Below are 12597 nucleotides of genomic sequence, written 5' to 3' on the forward strand. Positions count from 1 at the left end.
CACATACTGCATACAGAGTACTCGACTGCCCTAACTGCTGCCTCCATTACCTACTCCTAAGGTAATTAAATTAATTAAAGGAATTTACCCAGCCTTACCTCAATGGGAGCAAGCTCATCCTCAGCTCGCCAAAGCCTCAAAGCTCCACTCCGACCCTGAGCTCCTCTTCAGTTACCCCTCCTTTTATTTGTCCCTGCCAGTTATCAAGTACTTACTCCCTCTAATCAACTAATCAACACTGTTTAACCCTTCAGTTGCCCTCCACGCTTCTTTTAAAGCGCACTCACCTTAGCTCCTCAGCTGCTTCCCAGCACTCAGCGCTCTCCCAAGCCCCTCGCTCCTCCTCCTGCTGCGATGGCCCCGCGATCACAATCATCCCCACTCCCCTAACTTCACCCCATACCCTTTGATGCCCTGGCTAATCAAGAACATATCTATCTCTGCTTTAAGTGTACTCAATGACTTGGCCTCCACAGCCGCTCATGGAAACAAATTCCACAGATTTACCACCCTCTGACTAAAGTAATTTCTCCGCAACTCTGTTCTGAATGGACGTCCTTCAACCCTGAAGTTGTGTCCTCCCAGAGTTCCCACATTTCACACAAAAAACATACCACTACCTCCATTCTCAGTACACTAGCTACGTACTAACAAAAAAAACTTCGCAGAAGCTTATTTAACCTTTGCCTGTGCTTGCCCAAGCTTGTTCTCGCCTAAGTCTGTTGAGCCACAGCTAAATCACTAACACTATCCACTCACATAATGGCCTGCCCACAATTACAGCCTGCTGAAAGAAGAGTTAAAAAAAAGCACCTCATGCTGCGTCAACAACAAATGATGTCTCGCGCTGATTGCAGTTCACCTAAAAAGTTCTCTCTCAAATAAGTGTTTTTTATGGGAGGGGGCAAAAAAAAATTCTAAAAACAGTATGATTCTACATGCTGTGTTCAGGGAAGAATTGGTCCATCTCCGAGCCTGATCTTGTGGAGGCAGCTGAATTCACATGCAGTGCAAACAGTAATACCCTTAAGAACAAACTGCATGAAGAGGTTTAAGGGAAAGCAATTCCTTGCCACCAGCAATGATGACTGAACTTGATTTATAGAGCTCACTGCCATCTCCAAGAACTCTGCATCTTGAATGTGAAGATGATGCAACATTAAGCATTTTCCTAGATTCATTTGTTGGCAAATGCATTACGTGCTTGTTTGACTCTCTGCTATGTTTAGTACAAACTTTAAATAGCTGTCTTCTAATTTGTCATTGTTTATCGTCACCATTTTTGCAACTATCTGTAGTGAATGCTCATTTATGAATCACTTTTGCCCCATTGATTTCTTAAGACCATAAGATATAGGAGCAGAAGTAGGCGATTCGGCCCATTGAGTCTGCTCCAATATTCAATCATGGACTGATCCAATTCTTCCAGTCATCCCCACTCCCCTGCCTTCTCCCCATACCCTTTGATGCCCTGGCTAATAAAGAACCTATCTATTTCTGTCTTAAATGCACCCAATGATTTGGCCTCCACAGCCGCTCGTGGCAACAAATTCCACAGATTTACCACCCTCTGACTAAAGTAATTTCAACACATCTCTGTTCTAAATGGACATCCTTTAATCCTGAAGTCGTGCCCTCTTGTCCTAGACTCCCCTACCATGGGAAATAACTTAGTCATATCTAATCTGTTCAAGCCTTTTAACATTTGGAGTGTTTCTATGAGATCCCCCCCTCATTCTCTTGAACTCCAGGGAATACAGCCCAAGAGCTGCCAGACGTTTCTCAAATGGTTACCCTTTCATTCCTGGAATCATTCTCGTGAATCTTCTCTGAACCCTCTCCAATGTCAGTATATCCTTTCTAAAATTACGAGCCCAAAACTGTACACAATATTCCAAGTGTGGTCTCACGAGTGTTTTATAGAACCCCAACATCACATCCCTGCTTTTATATTCTATACCTCTAGAAACGAATGCCAACATTGCATTCGCCTTCTTCACCACCGACTCAACCTGGAGGTTAACCTTCAGGGTATCTTTTGAATGAAAGCAAAGAGGAATTTCTTTGGCCAGAGAATAATCAATCTGTGGAATGCTCTGCCACAGACTGTGGTGGAGGCCAAGTGCATGGATATATTTAAGGTGGAAGTTGAAAATTTCCTGATCGGTCAGGGCATCAAAAGATCTGGGGAAAAGGTAGGTGCATGGAGTTGAGTGGGATCCGAGATCATCCATGATGAAATGGTGGAGCAGACTCCATGGGCTGAATAGCCGAATTCTGCCCCATGTCTTATGATTTTATGAACGCAAGAGTCTGTGTTGCCCAATTGCACTCACGTGACCAACTAACCTCCTGAATTGTATGTCTTTGGAATGTGGGAAGAAAGCGCGGAGCACCTGGGGAAAATACAACTGGTTATGGGTACAGCGTACAAACTCCTTACAGACACTAGCAAGAACTGAACCCAAGTTGTTGACACTGCAGTAGCATGATACTCACCACTATCATGACAAATTTGTTCAGAATGGATTTCATGCATTGTGAGCAGTTACAGGCCTCATATCTAAGAAACGATGTGCTGGCATTGCAGAGGGTCAGAGGAGGCTTAGGGGAGTGATCCCAGAAATAAAAGGTTTAACCTGTGAGGAGCGTTTGATAACTCTGGGCATGTACCCATTGGAGTTTAGAAGAATGAGGGGCATTTCACTGAAACTTAGTGAATATTGAAAGGGTAACACAGAGCAGACATGGCCAAGATGTTTCCAATAATGGGAGAGTCTAGGCCCTGAGGGCACAGCCTCAGAATAGAAGGAAACCCCTTTCGGCATAGTAGGGTGGATGTGTGGAATTCGTTTATACAGATTGCTATGCAGGCCAAGTCATTGGGTATATTTAATGTGGAGGTGAAGAAATTCTTGATTTGTAAGAGCATCAGAATTTATAAAGAAGGCAGGAATAAAAATAAGACCATATGTGGAGGAATTTTCGAGCATCAAAGGGTTAAAATGGACTAAGTAGAATAAATGCCTGAAGCCTGTGAAAGGCGAGAGTGGGGCGGAACCGAATGCACCAGTCTGTCCCTGTTTTTGTAATTCTTTATCACACATCAGCATACTTCTGCTAGAGCGGCTTCTTATCATGATTAAAGGGCAACAGAATGTATTGTGTATCCACACAAAGGTCATGTATCAGAACTGAATGTGAGTGTTGTCCTCCTCTTTTGACTTAAACCTCAAGGCCTGCATCCCACTGCCTCATCAATGGAATGTGCAGTGATCATGAGTGTGTGAACAGCTGATGACTAACAGATACCTCCTGCTTGTAGTGCTTACTGATATGTACTCAACTGGATAAAGGAAGCCGTACTTGAAGCTGTTTTTGGAACTCTGATACTCCGCTCTTAGGGAAAAGTTCCCCGTAGTATCACAATTAAAGATTGGTTGAAGCAATCCCCTCCGTGTCTGAGTGCAGTTCCTAATATTTCTATGACACCATAAGACAAATCAGCCGAATTAGACCATTGACTCATCTAATCTGCTCTGCCATTTCATCATGGCTGATCCATTTTCCTCTCAACCCCATTCTCCTGCCTTCTCCCAATAAATTTTCATGCCCTGACTGATCATGAACCTACCAACCTCCACCTTAATTGCACCCAGTGGCCCAGCCTCCACAGCCGCACGTGGCAACGAATTCCACAGATTCTGTCTAAAGAAATTCCCTCTCATCTCTATTCTAAATGGACGTCCCTCTATTTTGAGGGTGTGAGCTCTGGTCCTAGACTCCCCCACCAAAGTAAGCATCCTTTTCACATTCTCTCTATCTAAGCCTTCCGACATTTGATAGCTTTCAATGAGATCACCCCTCATTCTTCTAAATTCCAGCGATGACAAGCCCAGAGCCTTCAATCGTTGCTCATGTGATAAACCTTTCATTTCCAGAATCTTTCTCTGAACCCTCTCAAATGTCAGCACATCCTTTCTTAAACAAGGGGCCCAAAACTGTTCACAGTACTCCAGGTAAGGCCTCACCACTACTCTCTGGCTTCTCGCACAAAGTCAATGTCTAATCCAATTTACTACCTCATCCTGAACCTTTCTGACCAGCCTCCCATGTGGGACCTTGTCAAATGTCGAACTGAAGTCCACGTAGACGACGTCCACTACTTTGCCTTCAACCACTTTCCTGTTAATTTGCTTGAAAAACTCTAAGATTGGTTGATGTACGAATGTTTGGCTACAATATGGTTTTGGAAATAATTTCTTAGCCATGACCTTACTTCTATCACAACGTTAAAAATGGGGATGTTTGTTGGTTGCACAATGTTAAATTTTATTTACTTATTTATATAGGGATACAGCGTGGAATAAGACCTTCCGACCCGTCAAGCCACACCGCCAGCAACCCCCCAATTAACCCTAACCTAATCACAGGACAATTTACAATGACCAATTAACCTACCCGATTCATCACTGGACTGTGGGAGGAAACTGGAACAAGCAGACAACACCCACACATTCCACAGGGAGGACATACAGAGGCTCCTTATGAAGGAGGCTGGGACTGAGCTCTGAACTCCAATGCCCCAAGCTGTAATAGTATTGCGCTAACCGCTAGACTGCTACGCACTACTCATACACTAAACTTTCTTAGTATGTGTAGCCATACAGCATGATCTAGATTCTAGGCAACACTAAAGCACAGGCTGATATGTAGTAAGTTACAGAGGAAGACCATTTAAGTTCTAGACAATATCCATCTTAACTTAGAAGCTACCATCTACTCTTGAGATTCAGTGCCATTGTTGAGACCCCAGCAATAGACTGGAAGTCTGCCATTGACCAGCCATTCAACTGGACTGGCCACAGTTTAAGTCTTTGGGCTCTTGTATCTCCTGCTAGTAATATGAAGAGGATATGTCCTAGATGTTAAGGGTCTTTCATGATAGATGCCACCTCATTGAGGCACTGCCTCTTGAAGATGTCCTCGATGGTGGGGAGGGTTGTGTCCATGATGGAGTTGGCTGAGTCCACAATCCTCGGCAACCTCCTGCGCTCCTGTGCACTGCAGGGTCCATATCAGATTATGATGCAACCAGACAGAATGCTCTCCACCATATATCTACAGAAATTTGCAGGAGTGTTTGGTAACATACCGAATCTCCTCAAACTCCTAATGAAGTAGAGCCACTGGCATGCCTTCTTCATAACTGTATCAATGTGTTGGCCAAAGACAGATCCTCTGAGATGCTGATACACAGAAACTTGAAGTTGCTCACCCTCAATGAGGATTGGTGTGTGTTCGTCCAACTTCTCCTTCTTGAAATCCACAATCAATTCCTTGATCTCGCTGACGTTGAGTGCGAGGTTGTTGCTGCAACACAACTCAGCCAGCCAATCTACCTCCTGTGTTTCTCCTTTCTCCGACCTGAAATTATTGCAACAGTGGAGTCATTGAGCTGTGCCTAACCATACAGTCAGAGAGGGTAAAGAAATGGCACATGAATGAAAAAGAAAGTATTGAGAGGGAAGCATTACATTGATCTTGGAAGTAGATTATAAGGTCAACATAATATCGTGGGCCGAAGGGCCTGTATATGCTGAACTGTTCTGTTTCGTGTTCTATAATTGGATTAAACACTTCAGTGTTGATTATCAGCAAGGAGATTTTATTACTAGTCTGCACTGACTGTAGTCTCCTGATAAGAAGTCGAGGATCTATTTGTAGAGGCCCAGCTTTTGAAGCGTGTGATGAGTACTGATGAGATGATGGTGTTGAGAGCTGAACTCGAATCAACAAACAACAGCCTGACACAATTTGCTGCTACCCAGGTGGTCCCCGGCGGAATGAAGAGCCAGTGAGATTACACCTATTGTCTATTGTAAAATTGATGTGGCAGCAGGCAAACTGCAAAGACCCCAGGTCATTGCTCAGGCAGGAGTTAATACTAGCTGTGACCAAACTCTCAAAGCGCTTCATCACAACAGATGTGAGTGATACAGGCCAATAGTCACTGAGGCAGCTCACCCTGCTCTTCTCTTTTGAAGTAAATGGAATTGCAGCAATGAGAGGCTGAAGATGTCCCTGAACACCAGCCAATTCATCAGCCCAGGTTTTCAGTACCTTTCCGGGTACACCATCAGGGCCTGACAAGGATTCTCCTTTTTGAAGGATGTTCTGATGTTGGCCTCTGAGACAGAGATCACAGTGGGGATTTGTACAGGCATAGTGTATTCTCTCTTTCAAAGTATGAATAAGGAAGTAACAGCATGGATACACTCACAGCTGTTATGCATCTGATTGTGAATCGCTCTTTTGTTTTCACACTGGCCTTCTGTAGGTCGTACATGGACATGTAAGGTTCTGGATCAGCAGTCTTGACACCACCAATCTAGTCATCGAGAAGGCAGCACACTCTCATCCACACAGGTCTTTATGAAGTCAATGACGATTGTGGTAGATTGATTCAAATCCAAAGGTGCATCCCTGAATACAGTCCAGTTGACCAATTCAAAGCATCCTGTAAATGCTCCTCCACTGCCCTCACCAGAAGAGCAGATTTACAGCCAGGTGATTTCCTATCTTATCTTTTGACATGGTAAGTGTTCTTGATGGTGATGTAACATTGACTGAGCTTGTTGGCTCCTCTGATTCTGCAGGAGACAATTTGATGATAGTTTGCTACCCACGCTAGAATACTCTCTTCTCCCCCATTCCCAATGGGCAAAAGATACAAAAATCTGAATGGACATACCACCAGGCTCAAGGATGGCATCTATCCCCTTGCACAAGACTATTGGAGAGTTACAATGAGATGAACTCCTGAGCTTACAATCTACCTCATTATGACCTTGCACCATATTGTCTGCCTGCACTTTCTCTGTAACCATAACACTTTATTTTCCAATCTGTTATTGCTTTAACTCAGTACACTATTGCAATGAATTGATCTGCGAGAAGTCTTTCACTGTCCCTCTGTATACCTAACAATAATAAACCAGTTTACCAACTCGAACATTATTTTCCTCCAACACTGACATACTGCAGATGCAGAATAATCCATCTATAAAATGCAATTCAGTTACTCATCTAAGCAACTCCTAAATCACCTGCTTCAGTCACCAGAAAGGTATCAGAATCAGGTTTATTATCACCAGCATGTGACATGAAATTTGTTAACTTAGCAACAGCAGTTCAATGCAATACATAATCTAGCAGAGTAAAAAGAAATAATAAGTAAATCAATTATGGTATATGCATATTGAATAGATTTTTTAAAAGTGCAAAAACAGAAATATTATATATTAAAAAAAAAGTGAGGTAGTATCCAAAGATTCAGCCCATTTAGGAATCGGATGGCAGAGGGGAAGAAGCTATTCCTGAATCGCTGAGTGTGCCTTCAGGCTTCTGTATCTCCTACCCGATGGCAACATTGAGAAAAGGGCATGCCCTGGGTGCCGGAGGTCCTTAATATGGAAGCTGCGTTTCTGAGACACCGCTCCCTGAAGATGTCCTGGGTACTTTGTAGGCTAGTACTCAAGATGGAGTTGACTAGATTTACAACCTTCTTCAGCTTCTTTCAGTCCTGTGCAGTAGCCCCTCCATACCAGACAGTGATGCAGTTTGTCAGAATGCTCTCCACAGTACAACTATAGAAGTTTTTGAGTGTATTTGTTGACATGCCAAATCTCTTCAAACTCCTAATAAAGTATAGCCGTTGTCTTGCTTTCTTTATGACTACATCAATGTGTTGGGACCAGGTTAGATCCTCAGAGATCTTGACACCCAGGAACTTGAAACAGGTAAAGAATAGTAAGTGCATGAAAACACTCTTAAAAACAACAGCCTCTACACTACTGTACCACCCTACCCCCACCGCCATGGAGAGAAGTGGGTTGTCAACAAGTTTAAAAATAAACAAATAATAAATCACATCTAACCAATCCATTTATAATCCTGCGTTTACTCACATTTCCATCTATTGACGCTATACCACAGAACCTTCAATGTTATTAGATCTCAATTTAAGAACTCCTTACCCAAGAGTACTGTGGAAACACTTCTCCAGAACCATAACCGTTTGAGGTGACAGGTCACTGTCTTCTCTGGGGCAATTACAGATGGGCGATAAACGCTTACCTTGCTAACGACACTCACATTCTGAAACAGGAATACATTTTCATTTTTTTCTAAGCATAACTTCTGATGGGAAGCTGCAGTACTTTCAGTGATCAACAGTTGCAGTGAATAATATTGAGGAATCAATGGAAGACAATTTCTCCCCCATCCTTGACAGACCCAAATCCCAGCAGCAGTTGCATGGCAATGCAGAAACATTATGTCACTCACAATCAAGACCACCAAATCCTCTCAGGTTTGAATGGACCTAATCCAATACATACTGTAGCCACTTCATTGGAGAGTAGTCAAACATTTCCTGAAAAAACAGGCAATGATAATGTACACCTTCTATTTGCCATTATAACATGAGCAAAGGCCTGAATACAAGGTAAACTTCCGCTAGAACAATTAGACATCACATCATGGGATAATTGAGCAGAGGTTCTAGCCTAGCACTTATTAACCACAGGAGATGTTGAAAGGATATAAGACATTGCTGAGCAAATATTTCCTGGTTTTCTCGTGCTTCAGAATAGCTATGGTAAGGCGCAAGTAGTGAATCTGAAAAGAAATACAAATGAAGGAAGTTAGTACACCAAGGTTCTTTTTATATCAAAATAAACTTTATTCATAATAAAAAAGCTATTTGCAAGAATAAACCATGCAAGCCTTTTCATTCCTACATTCACAGTCAATGCAATAAGTAGTGTCCTATTAAGCTCAGATGGTATTGCCTCACCTGCAGCCCTAGGTCAGGAATAATTGGAGAAAACCTGTAGGCACGAAGTAGTGACATCATCAGCTGTTTCAAACACTCCTGTACTTCATAGTCCTGCAACAGATGATGAAGTATACTCAAAACTGGGCCCAGGCAACAAACAAGAAAGGTGATGATGAATAAAATACATCACAATGATTTACCTCTTGAAAGAGCCCAAATACAGTCTATTAACTTAATGGTAGTTAAGACACAATACAGTCTCAGGAGTACCAATAGCCAATGAAAAAGCAGCAGTACAGACCTAGCAGTACATTACATGATTCAAATACAGACTTGTCAAACCACTAATTAGATAGAACAACACAGATACAAACAGACTGGTACACTGATCTCATAGAGAACAGCAGATACAAACAAGGCAATTTACTAATGATAGGTGCATATACCCCCATGGTGAGTGAAATTTAATACTCTGCATTAATCCAACAGAGGCCAGAAATCTGTGCACTTAGTGCAACAAAATGGACAAGCTGTATTCCACTCTGCTCCATACACCCATCCCATCTTCCCTCCCAACTTTTGTTTGAACCATTTGGTAAGTCTTTCATTATTCACACTCACCTCCATAAGAAGCCACATCAGGTCCAGCAAGCGTTGGATCAATGGGTGCTCATCTATTGACCCACCTCTCTCCAGCATAGTCAGAAAATAGGACATCAGCACTTCTTCCACAAGGTAAACTTTGCACTGTTTATAACAAGAAAATATTAATTAAAGAGAGAAAACACCTGTAACCTTGTCAGTACTATGAAAATCTGCTGTCGGTTGTGAAAGTACTTCCAGAGACAACAATGACAGATACAGAGGGGATAGAGATGGCAAAGTAAGAAATCAGTGGCCAAAGTGGGGATAGAAAAACAAGAATCAACAGTGAAAAATGGCAAGAATAATTTATATAACATACTCACAACACACTGGAGGAACTCAGCAGGTCGTGGAAACAATGAGTCCACGTTTCGGGCCGGAATCCTTCGTCAGGACTGTCGGGGAAAGGGGCAGAAGCCCTATAAAGACTTGTATCTGCCTACCTGGACTCCATTTTGTCACCCATGGTTCAGTCTCACCCCACCTACATCCGGGATATATCCCATGCCCTCCACCTCTTCAATAACTTCCAGTTCCCCGGTCCCAACCGCTTCATTTTCACTATGGATGTCCAATCCCTATACACCTCCATTCCCCACGAAGAAGGCCTCAAAGTCCTCCGCTACTTTCTGGATAATAGACCTCACCAGTTCCCCACCACCACTACCCTCCTCCGGTTGGCGGAACTGGTTCTCACACTCAATAACTTCTCTTTTGGCTCTTCCCACTTTCTTCACACCAAGGGTGTAGCTATGGGAACTCGCATGGGCCCTAGCTATGCCTGCCTCTTTGTTGGTTATGTGGAACAGTCTGTGCTCCAAACCTATACTGGTACTGCTCCCCAACTTTTCCTTCGGTACCTTGACGACTACATTGGTGCTGTTTCCTGCACCCATGCTGAGCTCATCAATTTTATCGACTTTACTTCAAACTTCCACCCAGCCCTCAAATTCACTTGGTCTATCTCGGACAGTTCTCTCCCCTTTCTCGATCTCTCGGTCTCCATCTCTGGAGACAGACTGTCCACTAACATCTTCTACAAGCCCACTGACTCTCTTAACTACCTCTTCCCATCCCGCCACATGCAAAAATGCCATTCCCTATTCCCAGTTCCTCCATCTCCACCGCACCTGCTCCGAGGATGAGGATTTCCGCTCCAGGACATCTCAAATGTCCTCTTTCTTTAAGGATCGTGGTTTCCCTTCTGCTGTCATCAATGATGCCCTCACCCGCATCTCCTCCATTTCCTGCACTTCGGCTCTCACCCCATCCTCCCGCCACCACAACAGGGACAGAGTTCCCCTTGTCCTCACCTACCACCCCACGAGCCTCCAGATCCAACACATTATCCTCCGCAACTTCCGCCACCTTCAACAGGCCCCCACCACTAAGCACATCTTTCCCTCTCCACCCCTCTCCGCCTTCCGCAAGGATCGGACCCTCCACGATTCCCTGGTCCACACATCCCTCCCCACGGATCTCCCACCCGGCACTTATCCCTGTAAGCGCAAGTGCTACACCTGTCCCTACACCTCCTCTCTTGCCACCATTCAGGGCCCCAAACAGTCCTTCCAGGTGATGCAACACTTGACTTGTGAGTCTGTTGGGGTCATCTATTGCATCCGGTGCTCCCGGTGCGGCCTCCTCTACATCGGTGAAACCTGACGCAGATTGGGGGACCACTTTGTCAAGCACCTCCGCTCCATCCGCCAGAACAGACAGGATCTCCCAGTAGCCACCCACTTCAACTCTGCTTCCCACTCCCATTCAGATATGTCCATACATGGCCTCCTCTACTGCCATGATGAGGCTAAACTCAGGTTGGAGGAGCAACACCTCATATACCGTCTAGGTAGTCTCCGGCCCCTTGGTATGAACATAGAATTCTCCAACTTCTGGTAATTCCCTCCCCCTCCCTTCCCCCATCCCTATGTCACTCTGCCCCCTCCTCCAGCTGCCTACCACCTCCCTCATGGTCCCGTCTCCTTCTACTACCCATTGTGTTTTCCCCTATTCTTTCTTCACCTTTCCTGCCTATCACCTCCCTGCCTCCCTTCCCCCACCCCTTTATCTTTCCCCTTACTGGTTTTTCACCTGGAACCTACCAGCCTTCTCCCTCCCACCCTCCCCCCACCTTCTTTATAGGGCCTCTGCCCCCTTCTCCTACAGTCCTGACGAAGGGTTCCAGCCCGAAACATCCACTCATCGTTTCCACGGATGCTGCCCGACCTGCTGAGTTCCTCCAGCGTGTTGTGAGTGTTGCTTTGACCCCAGCATCTGCAGATTATTTTGTATTTATATAACATAATTGCAGAAAATAATCCCAGGGTGGAAATGGTGGGGGGCGGGGGGTGGAATTTTAAGGTGATTGGAGGATGTCAGAGATAAGTTTTTTTTTTGCACAGAGTGTGGTGGGTGCATGGAACACTCGGTAGATACATGCTGAGATTCTTTTAACAGATTCTTCAATAGGTACATGAACGATTGAAAAATCGAGGATTATGTAGGAGGGAAGGGTTAAAATTAATCTTACACTGTAGATTAAAAAGTCAGCACAACATCTTGGGTCAAAGGGGCTGTAATGTACCGTAATGTTCTATTCTATACTATGATTATATGTCAAAATCATCTTCCCTCAAAGATCACTACACATTACTTTAACATTTGATGAAAATATAGTGTAATGCCTGATTGACACTAAGACTGACATCTGTGGAGGCAGGTTCTCTGGGTGTCTCTGAAATCTGGAGATATTGTCCTTCAGCATATCATGCTAGAGTCAGTATGGTTGACCTTGGTCATCCATGGGTTATCAACTCTCTCCAACACGTTTTGCAGCTATGAATTCCTAACTGAGTGGTCTGGTACTTGCCATTAGGGGTGCGAAGTAGTTGAAGATGTGTGCAAGAGTAACAAGCACAGTCGGTTCTCCCTCAGCTTGCCACGATGCAGGGTCCTTCTCCATCAGCTTTCCTTCCTTTAAATAAATGAGTAATGTTATCACCTCCTCTGCTGTTGCTCCATGATGTACTGGCTGCTAGGTGCTCTGCAGCAATCCTATACTGAGCATCTCCCAAGCATTTACTCCCCTCCAAGTCACTACCATATTC

The 12597-nt window shown here is 44.2% G+C and overlaps 1 protein-coding gene across 1 annotated transcript in view; it reads right to left on the reverse strand.

Annotated features, from left to right (window-relative positions):
* rnf123 (ring finger protein 123) overlaps nt 1-12597 on the reverse strand; it is a 410214-nt gene that overhangs the window by 307195 nt on the left and 90422 nt on the right. Inside the window, exons 11-14 of the mRNA XM_072280728.1 lie at nt 12360-12464; nt 9464-9589; nt 8861-8953; nt 8609-8682 (exon numbers count right to left, since the gene is read on the reverse strand). Coding sequence (XP_072136829.1) covers nt 8609-8682; nt 8861-8953; nt 9464-9589; nt 12360-12464 — 398 coding nt within the window. The remainder of the gene's footprint in view (nt 1-8608; nt 8683-8860; nt 8954-9463; nt 9590-12359; nt 12465-12597) is intronic.

The sequence above is a fragment of the Mobula birostris genome, chromosome 16 (assembly GCF_030028105.1).
Source record: "Mobula birostris isolate sMobBir1 chromosome 16, sMobBir1.hap1, whole genome shotgun sequence".
NCBI lineage: Eukaryota > Metazoa > Chordata > Chondrichthyes > Myliobatiformes > Myliobatidae > Mobula > Mobula birostris.